Source organism: Xiphophorus couchianus, chromosome 5, assembly GCF_001444195.1.
Source record: "Xiphophorus couchianus chromosome 5, X_couchianus-1.0, whole genome shotgun sequence".
Taxonomy (NCBI): Eukaryota; Metazoa; Chordata; class Actinopteri; order Cyprinodontiformes; family Poeciliidae; genus Xiphophorus; species Xiphophorus couchianus.
Window position 1 is genome coordinate 4,251,718 of NC_040232.1, and position 20,754 is coordinate 4,272,471.

Sequence of the window (20,754 nt, forward strand, 5' to 3'; positions counted from 1 at the left end):
GGAGAAGAACCATTTCTATGTAGCGCATCATTCCCAGGGTTCCTCTGCATGTGTATAGAGTTTGTTTTTGGATCAAGTTCTGCCGCCGCTCTTAAAAAAGAAACGGCAGCTCTGACTCATCACTGCCGGTTATGGTTTAGTAATTGTAGGTTGGGGATTGTTTGAATGATGTCAAGATGACTTTGCAATCAGTGGTAAGAGGCAAAAGTCCAGAACCATTAAAGTCCTGCTGCCTTAAAAGTGTTTCCTGTTCCCTCTGCAGCTTTTTAAAAGTCTGATTTATAAATTAAAAGTAATAAATGTGTGTTTTTGAGGCCTCCAAGAGTTTTGAGAGCCTGCTGATCCCCCAACTACCCCGCTCGCCACCGGACGTTGAGGCCATGAGGATCTACCTCATCTTGTCCGAGTACCCTGCCCTGCAGGACTCCAAGAACTACATCCGTCTCACTATTCCCCTGGCAATGGCTATTCTCCGACTAGACGCCAACCCCAGCAAAGTATTGGGTATCATATTTCCATGCACACACTGCGACCAAATAATCCCAAATTTCTTTTAGGGTAATCTGTGAAGTCATTTGAACGGCTTTAACGGGCAAAGCTGAAGTGTGTTCCTGCTTTTTGGTCATCTTTTCTTCCCGTAGATAACTGGTGGTGCTTTATGGACGGCAGCTTCTTCACCAGAATGGTTGACATGTACAAACACATCGTTGTGTTCATGCTGACGGGCGGCAAGACGATCCTGGTGCCCGTCTTCTACGATAACTACTTCCTGGCCACGCTGCAGCTGCTGGAGAAACTCCACAAGGTACGGATCGGCTGATGAGGGAAAAGAATCCCAGAGTCCCAAAAAATATTCATCTTAAATTTTTCATCATAATTTATGTGTTCTGTTTTTCATTTAAAAAATATAAATACAAGTTGAACAAATAGAAAAGTTTCTGACATAAAAAATCCCAAAGGAATTGCTGCAAACCATAAGAAATATTTGAATCAGATCAAATTTGATGTGATTAATAAAATGTTACATATTTTCTTACAATCAAAAGAGGAGATTGTAATGAAAAATGTTATTATTTGGTAATAAAGTCATAATACAATATGATCATCTAAAAGTATATAGTATTACATTATTGAATATTCTGTCTTCCATCTATTGATATTGATCATATGTCTTCTGTGATTGTATATTGTTGTTGATTTATTGTCCTACGTTCTGCCTGAGCTGAGGAGAAAATGTTTTACCGCTCTGAGGCCCAGACCCGTTTTGTGTTGCCAGGTAAACTTAAGGGCGAATCATGTGGAGTACAGTCGCTTTTATATCCCAGACATCAGCAGCCTGGTGGACATCCAGGAGGACTACCTCAAATGGTTTCTGACTAAAGCTGAGATTGTGAGCGCAGCGTCGCATTTCTGTGTTGTCTGACGCAGATTATTCGCAAAGTATGCATAATCCTGACATTTTTCTGTCCCGTTTTATTTCGATTCTTAGAAAATGGGCTCCTCCCCCTCACAGGTATTTTGATTTTGAACATTAAAAACCTTAAATCAGTCGTGTTCATGCTGGGTTTGTAACGCTGTGAATGTTGTGATCCCAGCAGAACGACTTTCCCTCAGTGAACCTCTGTGCCTTCCCGTTCATCCTGAACGCCCAAGCCAAGACGACAATGCTGCAAACAGATGCTGAACTGCAAATGCAGGTAAGAGCCTCTTAAGTCTGTGCAAAAGTTTTCAAGCACCAAATAATCAGACTTTTTTATGACGGGTTGTCCCCCAGAAAACTTGCTAAGCTAGGGCAGTACGTGGTTTTGTGTTAAATCTTAAAAGTTGACAGGAATTTGGAAATATGACTAGAAAATTTAATTTTATTCAAAGACATTACTGACAATACTTAATCCAGGGGTCTCCAAAGTGTGGCTCGGGGGCCATTTTTGGCCCTTGGATTGATTTGTGTGGCCGCCAAACTGTAATTCAAAAGATGCAAATTTGACCCGTCCAAATTTGGCTGAAGCAGATAGATTTTTTATTTGTAATCATGGCAAAATTATTACAAATATTTATTGCAATGGAAAATGTTAAGTACAACAGAGAGTCTTCGTCTTTTTTAGTAATTAGAGCCACGTCTGCTCAGACTTTTACTGAAAAGCCAACTTGGCTGAATATAGTGTTTTGAAAGAAAGCGACCCAAATCATCATCTTATACTGAGAATAAATTTGTTAACCAAGCCCAGAAAATAGAAGCCTTTCCTTTAAAACAGCAAACATGCAAAGTTAAATAAATGGGTTTTTTTTCTGTTTCAGTTAAAAATGTAATTACAGAAGACAAGCCATGTAATGCTTGTCACATTTATAGGTAAACTAAATTAAAAACGTATTACTTACAATCGACAGTGTTGAGTCAGCATATTTGTATGTTTAACTAAATATTATTAAGATACAAAATTCAGAAGGTTATTGAATTAAGTTTACTTTGTTTTCCTAAATCCTTCTGATTTGTTTAGTAATGTTTTGCTTTGCTGGTTGATGTTTCATTTACATTAATTTGTTAAGTTACAAGCACACACACAGAGCCAAGCGTTGTCTGAACACACATCGAGCGAGTTTGAGATGTAAATGCACACACACCACATGCTATTCTTTGTTCATAAATATATATGGGGTCACATCAGTTTGACTGCAAACCTCTAAAAGTGCATCCATAACTCAGCCTTTATAGTCACACTCTTACAGGTTTGTATAAAATGAAGAAAATTAGTTGGGAGAAAGAATCTTTATCTGCTTTGAAATTCAATGAGAGAAAAAAAACAACTTAATACTTTAGTGCAGGTCTGTTTTCCAATCTGCTGTTCTAATTATTCATCTCTTCTTTTGCCAAGATGGCCGTCAGCGGTGCAAATCTGCACAACGTCTTCATGCTGCTCACGCTGGAGCCCCACCTCGCTAGGAACCCATATCTGGTGCTGCATGTGCGCAGGAACCATTTAGTCAGTGACACGCTGCGAGAGCTCACCATGTACTCTGATGTGGATCTCAAGAAGCCCCTCAAGGTGAGCAGATCCCTGATTCTTGCATCTCAGTGGTATAAAAATACGGGAATAAGTTTGGAAAATGTTCCTTTTTAGCAGACTTTGTTCAACATTTGATTGTTTAAAAGTTGCTTCCAGTCTTCATTTTGATCCTTCCTTATTTACTTCTGTGTTTTCCCAAAGTACAAATACAGCTTCAGAAATTAGAACATCATGGAAAAGTCCGATATTTTTTGTCAATTCATTTCAGAAAGTGAAACTCATACAGATTCATGACAATTTTAAATTCTTGACAGAATTTCTCTCCAGTCTTCTGCTATCACTGTTCTTATTGCATTTTTTCCTATGGCACTTTTTCCCTCCACTCAACTTTCTGTGAATATACTACAGCCTTTTCAGTACGTTCTAATCTTCTGAGACACTTAATTTTGCTCTTTCATTAACTGTAAGTTGGGTGGAAACAATTAATCAATTATTGAAATAATCATTAGCTAATGAAGTATTTTATTAATTGTTAAATGGAGTATACAGATTAAAACAGGCAAATTACTGAAAGAACAACATACTTAGAGCAGTAATTACACCAAAATTGTACCAAAGAATCGATACATTTTGCATTTCCGATAAATAAAAACCTTTCTATTGCTGTGAATATTTTCTACCCAAGTGGCGTTTTAGCTTCACCAAATTCAAGTTTAATAAAAGAAAAAAAAAATTTATGTTAGACATTTTTTTGGCATTCACTGAAAAAGTAACTGAATCATTTGTTTATTTGTATCATGTATTTCAGGTGTTGTATAAATTACGCTTAAGTGATTCAATGAAAAATCTACACAGTGAACCAATTTTTTTTCCATCACTTAATTAATCGTCAGAATAATCAATTACTAAAATAATCGGTCAAATTACATTAAATTGTTTTACATGCATTCTAAGACAACAACAATCAAACGGTGAAGAACTGCAGGAAAAATGGACATTATTTAGAAACCTTTAGAATAACTAAACACCTTAAAATTGTATTAAGAAGTCACCTGTCACTGTTCTGTTCCTTTTCTATGTGCATGTTCTTTTTTTGTTCTGTATTATGTAACAAAAGAAAATAAAAATAATGTTTTAAATTTTTTTTACAAGGGCCATTTCCTGCAGAGCCAAAAACTAAACTTTTTCACAATGTTCCAAATTTTTAAAGCTGTACTTGTTTAAAGAGAAAACTGAAAATTGAAGTGTTGAATTAATACATAGAAAGTGTGTAGCAACCCTTTCTACATGCACTTTCTTTCATTATCTGCTCCCTCCAGGTGATCTTTGATGGCGAGGAAGCCGTAGACGCAGGCGGCGTAACTAAAGAGTTCTTCCTGCTGCTGCTAAAGGAGCTTCTGGATCCTGTTTATGGGATGTTCACTCATTATAAAGACTCCAACCTGCTGTGGTTCTCTGACAAAGTAAGCAGGAATCAACCTGATTTTACACACATGCAAACTTTGGACTTTAGATTAAAATGACAGCAGAGGGTTTACCACGGCTGTGTGGGTTAGTCACACTCCGCCTTTTCTGTTGTAATTCACGTTTTATAATATATAAAAGTTTTATAATTTGCGTTACAACAAGGCCAGGTGGATCGAGTGGACAGAATAAAGTTGAATTCGTTTTTAGACTTTATGTTCAATTTTTGCAGCTTTAAACTTTTGTTGATCCTTGAAATGATTCATACATGCCAGGTTTATAATAGTTTTAGGTTTTCATTGTAGTTTTATTTCATTTTGTCTTTCTGTTTGTCTAATTCAGTTATTTTTTAGAGTGTGTCTGCTAGTTTTTTCAGTTGTTATTAGTCAAATATTGTTTAGTGTGTATTAGTTTTTTTCTTCATTTTTTGGTTAATTTTTAGGTGCAGAATTAAAAAATGTCAAAGTATTGTATTGTGAATACATTGTGTAGGTAGACAAAACTGTACAGAAGATACAATAAAAAAAAAATTTATTCAGTTGAATAAGCAACTGACTGAGATTTTCTCCAAACTTTTGCTGTCACCATTTTGCCACCAGTAGGAGAAAGGATTTCCACGTTTTGCCCACAGCTGACATAAACTGCTTGTTTGAGGTGTGGAGGTGGAAGAAAAATCCTTTTCACATCAGTTCGAAAGACTAATAAATGGATTCATGAGCACAAAAATTAAAAATATCATGTCTATAATTTTAGTATGTCTCAATTAAGTTTATAAACACACAATATAGTTCCAGTTAGTTATAGTTTTCCCCCTATTAATAACCGTTTTTATTTATTTCAGTTAACAAAAATGTTTTCTGAATTTCAGTTTTCATTATTTTGCTTGTTTTATTTAACTATAATAACCTTGATGCAGGCAGATGTTTGCTGTTATTTGAGGTGATCTGTGGGAACAAAACAAGCGCCTCCATGAGGGAACATGTCCCTGAACTTTGACCCTTATTAGATCTTGAGGTAAAGCTGTGAAGCTACCATGTGCAGTTTAGTGATTCAAATCGCACTGCTTTATGTGACAGGTGCCCTAAAAAATGTATTTAAAATGGGAATGTTTCTGAAGGGCAGTATTTGGGTTTGTGGGGCTGAAATTGCTGCAACATGCAGTAACAGCCGTACGGTTACCTAAAATAAAGGAGCAATAAGTAGTTCATATCGTCACTTTTGTATTTTATCACAATAGTACCACAAAATAATGTAACAAAACCTTTAAGCCCATATATTCCAACCTAACATTGAATCATATATTTTTTTTATGCTTTCATTGAACAAACGGTGGGAAACATAATAACTAACAATCCTGACATTACGGCAGCTGTTTTTTGTTTTTCAACGGGAATTTATTATGACAACTATAAATCAGAATTATTATCAGAAGAAATTTATCACCATAAATGATAAACAATACAATAAATTCACTCTCCAACTGACTGATTTAAATTTGAATCAATTCTGACAGGTTTTCTAGTGTTCAGACAGAAATATGGAAAAAGAAAAACATTTCAAATCTGATGATGTGAAATAAGAGGAAGTTTCCAGATGTTTTGTTTTTCTCACATTCGTTCAGCTGAAAACAAGTCTGTGAGCTTCAGTATTGTGTAAATGTGTTTGCATTCCCAGTGTTTTGTGGAGCAGAACTGGTTTCATCTGATCGGGATCGTCTGCGGTCTGGCCATCTATAACTCCACTGTGGTGGATCTGCACTTTCCTCTGGCGCTCTACAAGAAGCTGCTGGACGTGACGCCTTCACTGGACGATTTCAAAGAGCTCTCGCCAACAGAAGCCAGGTTCGCTCCACTTTTTATGCTTCAAACCGAGACACAGCTCCCACTGTACACGGTTTGTTACACGTGTCAAACTCAAGGCACGGGGGCCAAATGTGGCCATCTAGACTCCACAGAAACACATGAATAGAGCCTTTCAGATAACAGATCTGTGGTTAAATATTAGAGCAATTTTTAGCTTTTTGCTGTTTTTGTCTCCGATATTTTGAAAATTTATCCAGAGATCCTGAGATGCTTTTATTTTTTTATTGTGAGTTCATTGTAAATTTCCCACAAAAATGGTCAAAAACATCGGGTTCAAGTGATGCTAACTTTAAGTGATGCAGTATTTCATATCGCTATCCCAGGGTGAGTGTCAAAAAGTTACACGTACTGTTATCCAGAAATGCAAATATTTCTAAGTTAGCACCACAAATTCTGTGTATTGCAAAAAATAACAAAAACAATTGCAAACTGATCAGTGTGAGAATATGCTCAATATTATTTTATTTTAAGAAGTACTTTATTAATATTTTAACAGTTTAATAGGTTTTTTCAATATATTCTGGAACAATCAGCCCTTTGAGAACATGATCTTCATAATGAAAATGAAAATGGTTCGACAGTCCCGGCTTATTGTGTAAAACTTCTGTGTCTCGGTACCAGTAAGTTGATTTCACGACAGACTCACTTGGGTTCACTGTATTTAGCTTCTGCCCCATATTATAAAAAAAATACAATAAATAACCCTAAACTGAGCAGTGGCTCCACATAAGCAGTTAACCGCAGGTAGCAGCAGATGAGAGTTGTAAAATTAAACATAGCTAAAATGCACAATATTAAAACGAGATATAAACATACACAAAACATTACAAAATTTCACATGGCGCACTGTATATGATTAAATTTATCTAATATATATGTCAAAATATAATACTTGTAAAGAAAAACGCAGAACTGATCCCAATACATACCACAGTTACCAACGGCAACAGAAAAAAGGTGGAGGAGCTGACGGTTGGTGGTTGCTATGCAACCGTCAAGAGCAGAACTTGATACACCAATCAAACAACTTCTTGACTAAACAAAATAAATTCAAAGAAAAAACACATTTTGACAAAACTTCACACCTAAATATTGTTAAAATAAAACCATGTTACAGATGCGTACATTCATTTCTTTATTTATATTAAAGTAAGAAAGTGGATGTTGCTCTGGGAGGACTGATGTCTGTGTTTCTGTAGAGCATAATTCTCCTCATATAACTATTGATTTTGACGTTATCTGCGTGGAGAAGACCTGCACAGCCTTCAGCGCCACAGAAACGTCATTTTGGAGGACGTAGATGGTGGAAATGTTCCAGAATCAATGCGGCACAGCAGCTGCAGTTCCTGCTCATGATGACCTCAGTAGGAATAAACATCCGTCCCATTTTGCTAATTAGCCTCTTTGTTGTCAGACTGTTTGACCTCTTTCCGTGTCTCCTGTGTTTTGGAAATAAATCTCCTACGTGTTGCTCGCAGGAAAACTAAAGAGCACACTCCCTTTGCGTTATATCCTGCTTGCTACTGTTGGTTATAATCAGCCACATGTTAAATTGTTATTTATATGTTTCATGGCCTGTGTTTGTTTTCTTTTTTTTGTCCTTAATAACTATTTTTCTGTTTTCCAGGAGTCTTCAGCAACTTCTAGACTATGAAGGAGGAGACGTAGAAGAGACGTTTCTTCTCAGCTTTGCTGTGTGTAACTTCTCATAAATATTTTAGCTGATTTTGGTATTGGAAAAAGAATAATTATGTTTTTTTTAAATTTCTCTCTGTTGTGTAAAATACAGTTGTCTTTGATTTTGCAACAGTCAATTTATACAAAATACTTTAGTGAAAGAAGTAGGCATTTTATACATGCATTTTATGTATTTATGTGTGTAGGCATGCATTTATGTGAGCATGAATGTATAAAATACAGCTTTAAGATTTTTTTTAGACAAGAGAATTACTTTCTTGTTTTTGTGTTGGCTGATTTAGTTCTGTGGGTTAGAGGTGTAGCAGACATGTTTGGGTTTGTTGCTGCTGCCACAGACAATTGTTGACACTCTTAGTAGCTTAACTTAGTTGTGGTGTTCCTCAGGGATCGATCATTACCTCCCTTTTATTTTCTGATTACATTCTACCTCGAAATCACTATACGGGTTCTGTGTAGGTCAGAGTATTCTCAAATTCATTGATGATGAATCAATGTTGCTTTCCATCGTAGATCACCAGGGAAAACTACGGGATGACAGAAGTCAAGGAGCTGATTCCTGGAGGAGAGAGCATCGCTGTGGACAAAAACAACAGGTTTCACAACTCTGCTAACTAACAGCTTTATTAATAAATAAATATTAATATTTCAGCCCAAACAGTCCATATGGTCCATCTGGCAACCTGCATGCTTTTGCTTTCAGTTGTCAGAAATACCTTTTTCTTCTTAGTCCAGCCAGAGCCACAAACGTTACCTAACATTTTGAAAAAAGATAACATAATTTTTAGTTATGCATGAATTCAGTTCAGTCCGTTTTAAAATTAGAAGCTCTGTTTCATATCATATCAAGAATATATTTTTTAAAATTATCTCCAATGCAGTTAAATAAAAACATTACTTTTTCGTCTCTGATGGGTCACAGTGACATTTTCTCCTATGATGTGAAGCCGCTGAGTGTTAAACTCAGGAACAATTGAATCGAACGTTAGGGTCACTGTGACCTCTTCAAAAATATCCCTGAGTCTTTGTCAGAGATTTTTTTATTAGTTTGAACAGAAGGAGACGTTAGCTCAAGCTTTTCAGGTTTAAGAAGTAAAAGCGCTGTAAAAATGTTGTTTTCTTCTATTTATGCTTTTTTTTCACAGATTTCAATGTTTCTGATAAAACGAATCTTACTTTTGGAGAAAAATAACCTGAGTAAATACAAAAAGAACTTCTAAAATATTTTATTTATTATTAGAAAAAATCTATCCAAACCTACCTGGATCATCTGTGTGAATAATAATTGCCCCATATTCAGTATGAATGATGTGTCACAATACAGAATTGGACTTTGGCTAGGCCACTCCAAAACTTTATTTTATTTCGTTTTACATCATTCAGAAGTGAAAGGTCCACTTCTCTCTGTCATTTCGACTCAAACCGCTGCTAGTTTCACAATGGCCAGACTAAGAATGTTGGTTTTTGAAATTTTGAAATTACAAGAATATTATTACAAGACTAGTCATAATAATACAAGGGTTGTCGTAATAATAGTAGGAATAAGAACAATAGAGTTGAAATAATGCGAGAGAAGTTGTAATAATACAAAAATACAGTTGTAATATTGCGAGGTTAATCAGAATAATTTGAGAATAGTCTGAATAAAACCACTATAGTCAAAATAATGTGAGAATATTGGTTATAATGTAAGATAGTGGCAATAATACAAGGACGGAGTTATCATATTGTGAGAATAGTCGCAATATTTCAAGAATAGAATCAAAAATAATAGAAGAATCAAGTTGAACTAATGGGACAACAGTCATATTATCAAATTATTATTGGCATTAGGTCTTTTCAATTATATTTAGAAGAATCAAACCACCGTATTTATGTACTTACCAAAATAAAGTGGTAATATTATGAGAACTGGTCATGTCAGATCTTAATAACTCAAAGTTTTTTTTTTTCCTCATTAAAACAACTTTTTTCCTTAAAATTTTACGACTTCTGGTAATTTTGCATCTTTAGCTAATTTTGACTTTATTCTCTTAATCTTAGTCTGGCCGTTTTACTCCGAGGTCTTACGACTTGAGTTTAGAGAGTCGCAGGTAAACATTGAATTTAATGCAGTGTTTCAGCCTAACAGATTACAGATTTAATCTGCTTAAAGAACGCCACTCAGATGTAAACAGCTTCACCTTGAGCTTATTATTAATGTTCTTCTGCAGAAAACTATGAAAACAATATGAACACCCAGATACAGACACCATGACGGAGGAACAGAGCGTTTATGGTTTGTAAACGCTCTGTTACTGTGAAGCAGAAGCTTCAGGCAGCTGAACGACTCGCCCTGATTGTGTTTCAGGAAGGAGTTTGTGGAGGCCTACCTGCGCTACGTGTTCTCCGACTCGGTGAGCGAACAGTACTCGGCCTTCTCCGCCGGCTTCCTGAAAGTGTGCGGAGGGGAGATCCTGTTGCTGTTCCAGCCCTCTGAGCTGATGGCCATGGTGGTCGGGAACAACAATTACAACTGGGAGGAGCTGGAAAAGGTCAGTGTTACGACCTGTCTAGTGATACCAGATCGCAACATGAAGGATCCATCCTCTTCAGATCCCAAGCAGCCGACACACACGAAGTTGAGCATTTTATAATGTTATTTATTTTAAAAAGATGTATTTTTGATTGATATGTTACAAGAATTGGAGCATATGGCTTCAGAGTGAGCTATAATGCCGAAAACGACAAATAAATGGAAACTATCTGAATATTACCCAACTTACCTAATTGAAAGTAAATAAACCAAATGACAAAAGCTTACCTCCCTAATGAAGAAAAACATGAGAAAACTAAGGAAACATAAATGGCAGCTCATTCCCACAACTCCAAGAACTTTACAAGGTGTTAACAGACAAACTGAGTGGCTGTTTGAGATGAGCTGAGGATGGATGGCAGGAAGTCCAGGTCTGCAGCTTTTATATCCGTCACCTCCAGGAAGCCACCAATTGGACGTCTCTGGCGTCTTCTGGGAGCCAATCAGGGACGGGCACCTGCACACTTATGTTTGCATAATTAACTTTACGGCACCAGTCATAACAGTCATTAAGACAGCCTGAACACGTCTGCCGACTGGTTCTGGTCTGACCCAGATTCATCATTTAAAATTAGAAACAAAACCCAGTTTGGTTTTAGAAACAGGTGGAAGTGATTCACTTCTATATGTTATTGCCATTTGATTTACACTGGAGCATTTTATGGGTGAAATCTAAAAAAAAATTTGATTAAAGCAACTAAAAAAAGTATTTCTAATGGCTATAGATACGTAGCAACGTGACATCATGCGCATAAGATCCCGCCCTCGCTGGCGATGACTACCATTAGTTTTAGCTGTCAAGCTTTCAACATAATGCTATAAATCTTATATTTATGTAGGGAGGAAGAAACCTCACTCTGATCTTTTGACTGAGGAGAGAATCTAACATGACACATTCAGGTTTCCATGAATACAAAGTGAGATGTTTTCTTCTTCTTCTCCTGTCTCTTTACAGAACGCTGTTTACAAAGGGGAGTATACCGCCACTCACCCGACAGTCCGACTTTTCTGGGAGGTTTTCCACGAATTCCCGCTGGAGAAGAAGAAGCAGTTCTTATGTAAGCATTTAAATTTTTCATTGGTTCATGCTGGATGGCTGCTGGAGGATATAAATACACGACTGCAGGCTTTTTGTTTCATCCCATGTTGATGTTTTTGTATGAATGTGCCTTCTTTTCAGGTAAAACACTTTAAAATCTGTTTTAAAATAATTTTACTGTAGACCTCTTGGCTGTTTTTGCAGTTTAATTTGTCCTGCACTCGACATAAAATCATAAAAAATTATAACCATTCAGCCAAATTTTTGCAGCTGCAATCGCAGAAAACAGAAGAAAAAACCCAGCAATCTACCAAACAAATGTAAAAAAAAAAAAATGCAATTACAGAAATGAAACCACAGATATGTTTAAAAATCATTAAAAAAGTAGGAAAAATGTCTCCCGGTCTTTAACTAAAGACTAAAGAGAAATACTACAACCACTAAAATCTGACACCTGTTTACATTTTGTAAAGAAGGAAGTTGTGCTCTGCTTCTATTTCAGAAGTTTTCACGTCGTTTCCTTCAATGGTTTTTGCTGCAGCGCCCCCACAGGCTAGGAGGGGAACACGTTTTTCAAAAGTTTGTTCTGTTTTACACAATGCAGTGTGAAAGTCAACTGCAGCCGTGGAAAATATAACAAATTTTGCAATTTCCCCTCTATCCGGTGTGAAAACACCCTAAATGTAATTTTTAGACAGAAATAACCTCCATTGTAGATCTTAAAGTCATGTAAAACCGCCTTTTTTGAGATTTACTTTGTGTTATGAATTTATTCCCTCATCAAAACAAACCAGGAGTGTTGCCTTGATTCTTTCATGCATGTTTGAGAAATCCTTTAATCTCTATGGCAACCATTTAGCTGTGGAAAATGCCTGGGTGGACCTAGCCCCGCCTTTGAGGCACAGCTCCTCCTCAGATCTGTAGTTTCGAAGTTTCAGAGCTTCTGTCTCACAGAGCAGCTCTCCCCCTGCCCCTTCAGACTAGCCAGCATGAATTAGCAAACACCTGGTGGAACTGCTGAGCTCATTAAAGAGCTCAGAGTAATGCTGGTTAAAACATTATTCAAGGGTTAATAGAGGAGCCATGTTGTGATGACTTCCTGAAGGCGGAGTTTCAGAAAGAGCAGGAGAGACAGAGACCCAATTCAAGGCGATAAATTACAAAGTCGAATTTCTTTCAAGTGATATTTGATGTATAACAACTAGAGGTAACATAGTTACTTTATTCAGCTATAAAATGGCATTAAAACACATAAAACTGCTCGTTCAGTAATATGTTTTGGATCTGTCGGTGTTGAATTGAAGCGTCGTTCTCCTCTTCCAGTGTTCCTGACGGGAAGCGACCGCATCCCCATCCACGGCATGGAGAGCCTCCGCATCGTCATCCAGTCCACCACGGCGGAGGAACACTACCTGCCCGTGGCTCACACCTGCTACAACCTGCTGGACATGCCGCGCTACCAGACCAAAGAGACGCTGCGCCGCCGCCTGACTCAGGCCGTGGAGCAGTACGAGGGCTTCAGCCTGGTCTGAGGCGCCGCCGCTCCTCCGGGGGCTTTCACGCACTTTAACGCGAGTATCAGCAGGAGGATGCTGGACGCACTCCATGTTGATTAATATCTTAAATCTACAAAGGTCTATCTGTATAAATGATGTTTTTATATCGGTTTTACGGCTGGAAAATGTTTGAAACTATAAAGGTTTGATCAGCCGACGTTGATATTTGGAAATAAGTCATTCAGATAAAGAGATTGCTTCCTGAAATTTGCACAAAAAAAAAAAAAAAAAGACACAAAATCTTACCAAGTATTTTTTGTCTAGTTTCTAGTGGAAATGTCTGAGTTCACTTGAAAAAGACAAAGCTAACTTACAAGTAACTTTTCAGAAAGATATAGGAGCTTGTTTTAAGTTAATAATTCCTTAATATTGATTGAAAAGTTCTAGATAAATTTACCTATAAGAAGACATTTTTTCCACGTTATAATGCAGATGTGTCCAAAGTGCGGCCCGAGGGCCATTTCTGGTTCTTGGAATAATTTTGTTTGGCCATAATTGAAGTTCAAGAATAGTACAAATCTGGTTCTCGTGCATAGATGCACACTTTTTGTAATAAGGCAAGTTTATATCTACTTACAGTTTTCTTTTATTTGTTTATACTCAGAAACTTGGGCACACCCTTCCATTATATTTTACAATCACAGCGAATGCTCTAGAAGAAAATTTAATTTTTTTTATTTCCTGGAGGTAAAAACCCAAAACATTTTATAGGTCGACAAAACAGAAAATAATTGTCTCAACAAGTTAAATCAGTGTAAACATTAAGGCAAACCTCATACTAGTGTCTGTTTTAATCTAAATTTTACACGTTTCATTTATTGTTGTGCAGATAAAGAATAAAGAATTTACAGTAATGCTAGTTTTGCTTTTTTAATTGGGGAGAAGAAAGATAATTTTGGCTCCTGAAGACTTTCAATTAGATTTTAACCATCGAACCAGAAAGTTTTCAGCAATATTAAGAAATATTGACTTGAAATAAGCTCCTATATCTTTCTAAAATGTTCTCTGCAAATTAGTTTTGTCTTATTTCATGTGTGTTAAGATATTTGCACTAGAAAGTAGATCAAAAATAATAAAATTTATTGTATTTCCAGAGTGAGCTCAGAAGAATCAGTACCAGTTGAATTTTTTTTCTGAATTATTTTGTTTCCTTTTGCAAAGTCGTGTATTTTCTATTCCTTAAATTATATTTTTCACCTCTAAAGACTCACCTTGAGACACTATATTTGTTTTTGTTGTTTTAATTTATGAAATGGAGTGTTTTTATATTTTGATGAACATGTATAAATGTGTGCAAACAGGACTTTGAATCAAATCTAAAAAAAAAGCCCTGATCTTTGGGAGGGCGACAGTCACGCTGATCCTTTAAAGTCCGAACAGCAGGATTTCCTTCTGGGGAAAAGGAAGGAGTCTCTGGCCGCTCATCGCTCATCCGACGCATTTTAACTCGCATTTAACGGCGCTGCCTTCTTTACGTAAGGACATGAAGCTGACTTTCAGTCCCTGGTTGTTGTCTGTGTGCATGTTGTTGGGTGAAACAGATTCCAGCGACGACTCGCTCTCATGCGTTGCAGTGATGAATGAACTCGATATTTTCGCTCCAGTTCCCAGTAATTCTGAGGATTGAAAAAAAAAAATTACTTCATGTTCAAGGCAACTTTTGAAGTATTTCCCAAAAATGTCACATAATGGAAAAATAATCAGATCTTAGCATTAGTACGTGTAATTATTAGCTACTGTATTATAGGTTAGCAGCAGCTAATTTGCTGCTAATTGAATAAATACATATTTTAATGATGTATGCATACTGAGTACTTGGCATATATAAATATATATATAAATTTGTTGTAGAGCTTGCTCTGATATCCATTTATTCCTGAGGTCCGACCTCTTGGTGTGAAGTGAGTGGAGTCGTCTTGCATATCTTAACAATCTCAAAGTAGAGCCACTTGATCCGCTCAGCAATAACTTGAATCAGAAAAGTTGTGATGTAAAAGAGTCTCTGGGTTTACCTATGAAGCGCCTGAAGCTGTTCTGCTGACGCTGCATGTTCTCACATTCGACAGGTTGTCATTTCCTCCGTTCAGGCTGGTTTTCCTACAGACTTTAGTCCTATGCAAAGGTTTGTGCAGCCCTTGACTTTTCTGCACCTTTTATTGTGCTTACAGAGGATGTGATTTGTCTGAAATCTACAGGAAGCGCTCTGTTCAAGCCACGGTTTGAAATAAAATATATTGGAAAAGATGCTGTAGGAGTTCATGGCTGTTTTTCAGTCGTTTTTTAACAAATCTGGTTCAAACATGTTTCTTTCCTGAAACCTGTTTTGTATAATGGCTTATCATTATAGAGGGAAAAAAATTACATTTCTGTCCAAAAGATTTTTAGAAAAAGAATGAAGTTTCTTTCAGATGAAAGATCAGAAATATTTGTGATTTCTTTTTTTAATTTCTTGAAAAGTTGAGAATTTAAAATCTAAATTTAAAATCAAATGAAAATTTGAGTTTCAAAAGTTGAAAATATAATCTTTCCAAGATTAATATTAATTTTTTTAGGTCAGTAATTTTCTTGTGAATTTTCAACTTTTGAAACTCCAGGTGGTTTTCCAAAGGTTTTCTAAAAAAAACAAAAGAAACATCCGAGGATGACAGAGACACAAAGACTCATTTCACAGAAAACATTCAGCCTGAGCTCAGCAGACATTTTAGAGATTGTCAGAACATTGAGGAAAAAAAATCAAGGAAATTTCTGAGTTTAAAAAATAAATTAAAAAAATGCTACAAAAAAGATCTAAATTTGAGATTCATTTTTTTTCTAGCATTGCTTTTTTTCCAAACTCAGAAATTTCCTTGATTTGTTTTCTCAATGTTCTGATCATCTCAAAAATGTCGTTTTTATTCTAGCAGATTTTTCACTTTTTTTTTCTATCTCCAAAGGCCCAAATACAAAGTTGTAGTACACTGCCGTATTGAGGCCATTGTGGATAGAAATAAGGAGCAAATTTCTGCTAAAATCTCAGAAATCTTTTAGAAAAACTAGGAAATGTAAAAAAGTTTCAAAAGTTGAAATTTGACTTTTGAAATTCAAAAATTGCATTTTTTTCTAGAAAGTTTTACTTTTCCTTATTTTTAGGAATTTGATATTTTTCTAGGAAATTAATCTGAGATCTTTTTTCTAGAAAAATGAGGAAACTTCGGATCTCCAAACGTTTTAAAACGCTTATTCTGAGTTTCAAAAAATTCCCACAAGTTTAAATTTTATGATTTTTGAAATCTAGATATTTTCTTGGTCTTTGTGAGAGAAAGTAAAAAATTTGAGACGACACTTTTGAGAAAAGTTGACATTGTCATAAATTCTTTAGAGGAAACTCAGAAATTTCGGAGTTTCAAAAGTTGAAACTCAGAAGTTGAACAGCGCATACAGCAGTAAGACTCTTCTCTCCACCCCCTTGGTCCTAATACGCTGTTGTAAGTCTGACACTGTTGGAAAACATTGTTTCCTTTCATTTTCCATAATTTTAAACACTTTTATTTCAAATAACGAGTAATTTAAATCGAACCTTGTATGGCACTTTATAGAATGTAATTTCTAAAAAACGTTTCTCTTCATCTGCCTCTTGATCTCTGAAACTTAAGCTCAACCTTATTTTATGCAAAACAACAAAAAACAAAGCACAAAGGCAACCCAATCTCCGTAAAAATATGATTTAATTCATATTATATACAAAATACAATTTTATGTACTAAAATGTACACACTCAGGATTTGTTAAGCCTGGCCAGTGTTTACACTAAGTGAAAACAAAATTCACGCAGGTAATCATCCATTTTGGAGAAGGAAAGGAGAAAAGTACTCGCTCACAGAAACGTAAACAAACTTCGTGATCTGTATTTACAGAGAAACAAACGGGCGGCCGTGTTCTGGCCCGGCCTGGTCTGCTTTGAACAGAAAACACCAAACAGTGACTTACAGATCAGCTTATCTGGCATAAAGTAAGAAGCATGAACATAAAATCCCACAAAAGTCTGGAAGTGGTCACAAAAATGGGCAATTTTGATTGGATGAGATTGGTGCCTGTGAGGGTTGTAGTGAGCAAGTGCTTGATTATTAAACTTCTAAAGATGCAAAACTAAAAGATTATTTCAGACAGAACATGGTGGCCAAAACTGAAATAACAGAAGCTATTCATTTTGATGAAAACTGATACAAACAGTAACATCTCCCTTAGAAAAATACGCATAAATACACATCTTCATCACAAAATCCTTCAAAAATAACAATTTCATGACTAATTTCTTCTAAATAATATTAGGATTTAACTTTAACAATTTCTACAGTTTAACATAGGAAATAAATTCTCTTAAAACTTTCAAATTGATAGAAATAAATTATCAGTGATTTAGGTTTATTTGTGCGTGTGCTGCTTCGTCTGAAGAAAGTTCTTGCTTCAAAGTTGAGTTCTGATGACGAAACGGGTGGCTTTGTGTTCCCAGAGCAGCAGTTTGTTCCCAGTTTAGTCCAACAGACAAGAGATGTTTGAATCACAGGAAACTGAGCACCAGTCTCAATACAGTTTTTTAAAAAAAATCCACATCAACTCAGATGAGCTTAGTCGAGTCTCTCTTGCTGATGAGAACTTCCAGCAGTCGCAGTTTGGCCTTCACGTGTTTGTATTCGTGATATTCGTCTGCAAGCGGGGAGCGGTCCTCCTTCTGGACAGTTCTGTGAAAAAACAAGACAGTAAAAATCAGCAAATGAATCTGGAGAGAAGCTCCAACATGAAGGAGTAGACGCTTAAACATGGCTCCTTCATACCTTCCATTTTGTCTGAAGAATTGGTCCTCAAACTCCTTCAGGTTCTTGCGGATCCTTTTCTTTTCCTCTCTTGTCTCTTGAAGTTGCTCCACAAGTTCCTGCCTGCGATCGAGAGGAAAAACAAAACATTTAAATTAAACATCTGACCTAATCCCACAAATAGTTTATTTTTTTGTTTTTCTTTATAGTAAACAGAAAGCAGAACAATAAAAGTTTGGATGTTTGGCTGAGGAGTAGGTATTAGCCTAAGTAGCAATTCATTTCTATTGCTGTTAGCCTATAGAAGTTAACTTCTATAGACTCTAGCTCCTTGTGTTATTACACACAGGTAATGGCTGATTAACAGGTTATGATGTCAGAGTTGCTACCTGCAACGTTAACCAGGAATGATGGCTTCCTGGTTAACAGGAAGCCATCATTACTAATGGCTTCAGTAATGAAGCCATTACTGAAGCCAGGTAATGGCTTCAGTAGCCATTACCTGTTAATCAGAATAGCTGCGAGCTAAAATAGCCATTAGCTTAAGTAGTTTTAGAATGACTAACTAATCTATTGATTAGCTGAGAGGCTAAGCTCAATAACTAATTCATGTTAGCATGAGTAATTTGAGATGTTAGCTTAACTAACCGTTTCTTTGTGTAGCTGTTAGCTTAAGCAGCCATTTGTTTAAGTATGTGTTGTCCTTAGTGATTGTAAATCCAAATAGCAATCAGCCTAATTAGTTTTGAAAAGCTTGAGTAACTATTACTCTGAATAGCAGTTAATTTATGTTACTGTTAGCTTGTTCAGATCTGAAGCTAAACACTATGACTAGCTGTTGTTAGCATCAGTAATTTGAGTAGATGCTAGCTTAACTAACTCTTGCCTTCAGTAGCTGTTTGCTTGTGTAGCTGTTAGCTTGCGTGCCATTAGCCTGAGCTACTGGCAGGTTGGGCAGCTGTTAGCCTAAGTAGCTATTTGTTTGAGTAGCTATTAACTTTAGCAGTTGTTAGTCCAAATAGCTACCAGCATGATTAGCTAGCTGTGAGTTTTGAAAAGCTTGAGTAACTGTTACACTGAATAGCAATTTATTAGCTTGTTTAGCGCTGAGGCTAACTAACCCATGTTAGAATAACCAGTTGTAACATAAATACTGCTTAAAATACGTAGCCATTGACTGCAATAGATCTTAACCTTGCTTCATTAACTGTTATTTATTCAGTTTCAAAAAGTCTGATAAGCTCTGAACACCACAGAACACAAGAGGGCGTGTTTTTCTTCTTCATGTACTTACATGGTGGCCGAGTGCAGGTTGGACAGCCCCATGTCTGCCGTGGTTTTGGAGGGTGAAAGTTCGTCCACGGGAGAAATGAAACCGTCCACTTCCTCGTCCATGAAGCTGAAAACGCTGAGCTCAGGCTGAATGTTTTCTGTGAACTGAGTCTTTGTATCTCCGTCGTCCTCCGAGCCGTCCTCCTCCTCCTGACAGAAAGTAGAGGACAGGACAGGATTAATAAAAAAGAGCAGCAGAAGACGAGCAGCACAAAGGGTTAAAACCAAACCGGATTGGGGGGTTTAGTCACAGAGGGTCGTGCAGGGTTAGTACTTAAATCACTGCTTACACCCATTAGTGTTGACAAATGGAAGAGGAGAACATTGTTTAAGTTTCTCATCACCCAACATAAAGGAGCATCCACGCGACACGGTGTTTTAAACATCAACAGCTGCTGATTTAATTTAACAGCTGTACTGATGCTGAGGCAGGAAGCAGGCAGCTGCCCAATCAACAGGCACCAACTAGCTCCATCAGAGGGGGAAATGGTTGCAAATAAGAAGGATGAGGGGTCTGAGGGAAACAGCAACAACAGCAGCAGCTCTTCACCTTGATGTCGTCGAAGAAGAGAGCGGTTTCACCCTCGATTATGGGCTGAAGGAGGGGCCCTCTGCGCTTGCTGGAGGGGGAGCCCTGTGGTGACGGTCAAGAAGGGAGGAATTAACCACACCAGGATGCATCTACAGCACGGCCACACGGAGGAGGAGGCGCACCCCGGCGCCTGCATGTCTTTTTAAATTAAATGTCATTGCGTGGAATTAACACATGCATGTAAACAATGAGCATATGCAATAAAAGCACTAATTTTATACGATGGAGTATTAAGGTCACTGTAGATAGAAAAGAAATGAAAAAGGAGTGGTAAATGTAAATGGTAAATGTCTGCCAAAAAAAAATCAGAAATTTTCTAGAAAAAAAACTTGGAAAAAAAAACTTCTGAAATTTCAGAATTTCCAAAGTCAAAAATGTTTGAATTTTTCCCCTCAAATTCTTGAAAAAAAATTTTCTGGCAAATTTTGGACTTTTCAAATTTCCAAGTTTTTTTCTAGAAAATGTCTGAGATTCTTTAGCGGCAATTTACTCCTTCTCTTCTAGTACACCAGTGTAGTTTTGGTTATCCACTTTGTTGAAATAAATCTTATCAGTTTATACGTCAAAACATTTTATATTGATTGAAAACGTTAAACTTTTGAAACTCAGAAATTTTCTCTTTCTTTTTTCAAAAATTCCAGATTTTTTGGCAAATTTCAGACTTTTCAAACTCTGAAATTTAATTAATAAAATTTTTTTTCCAGGCTTTTTTGGCTGAAATTTACTCCTAATAATTTTGTCTGCTTTGTTTCGTAGAATAATCCAGCCCCTCCTTGCTGTGACGTTTCTGTGAAGGATCCCGTCTGTGATCCTTTGATCTGCTAAGTCTGGACTTAAAGTCTTG

The 20,754-nt window shown here is 36.5% G+C and overlaps 2 protein-coding genes across 9 annotated transcripts in view; one reads left to right on the plus strand and one right to left on the minus strand.

The window, feature by feature from the left end:
• The window catches only part of herc3 (HECT and RLD domain containing E3 ubiquitin protein ligase 3), a 34,082-nt gene extending 18,642 nt beyond the window's left edge, over positions 1-15,440 (plus strand). Inside the window, exons 13-25 of one of the 2 annotated variants that reach the window (XM_028019292.1) lie at positions 315-504; positions 642-805; positions 1,277-1,390; positions 1,490-1,513; positions 1,596-1,697; positions 2,874-3,044; positions 4,325-4,468; positions 6,144-6,310; positions 7,959-8,025; positions 8,540-8,622; positions 10,377-10,560; positions 11,557-11,659; positions 12,964-15,440. In XM_028019292.1, the coding sequence (XP_027875093.1) occupies positions 315-504; positions 642-805; positions 1,277-1,390; positions 1,490-1,513; positions 1,596-1,697; positions 2,874-3,044; positions 4,325-4,468; positions 6,144-6,310; positions 7,959-8,025; positions 8,540-8,622; positions 10,377-10,560; positions 11,557-11,659; positions 12,964-13,172 (1,722 nt within the window). In that variant the 3' untranslated portion in view covers positions 13,173-15,440. The remainder of the gene's footprint in view (positions 1-314; positions 505-641; positions 806-1,276; positions 1,391-1,489; positions 1,514-1,595; positions 1,698-2,873; positions 3,045-4,324; positions 4,469-6,143; positions 6,311-7,958; positions 8,026-8,539; positions 8,623-10,376; positions 10,561-11,556; positions 11,660-12,963) is intronic. The other variant, XM_028019293.1, reaches the window with a different exon arrangement.
• Positions 15,441-16,881: 1,441 nt separating this feature from the next.
• fam13a (family with sequence similarity 13 member A) overlaps positions 16,882-20,754 on the minus strand; it is a 76,251-nt gene continuing 72,378 nt past the window's right edge. For 4 of the 7 annotated variants that reach the window (XM_028017592.1, XM_028017594.1, XM_028017593.1 and 1 more), the window contains 4 exons: positions 19,869-19,952; positions 19,281-19,468; positions 18,008-18,109; positions 16,882-17,914 (listed from right to left, as the gene is read on the minus strand). In XM_028017592.1, coding sequence (XP_027873393.1) covers positions 17,791-17,914; positions 18,008-18,109; positions 19,281-19,468; positions 19,869-19,952 — 498 coding nt within the window. In that variant the 3' untranslated portion in view covers positions 16,882-17,790. Of the gene's footprint in view, positions 17,915-18,007; positions 18,110-19,280; positions 19,469-19,868; positions 20,049-20,754 lie in introns of those variants that run through there. The other 3 variants (XM_028017595.1, XM_028017596.1, XM_028017597.1) reach the window with 2 other exon arrangements.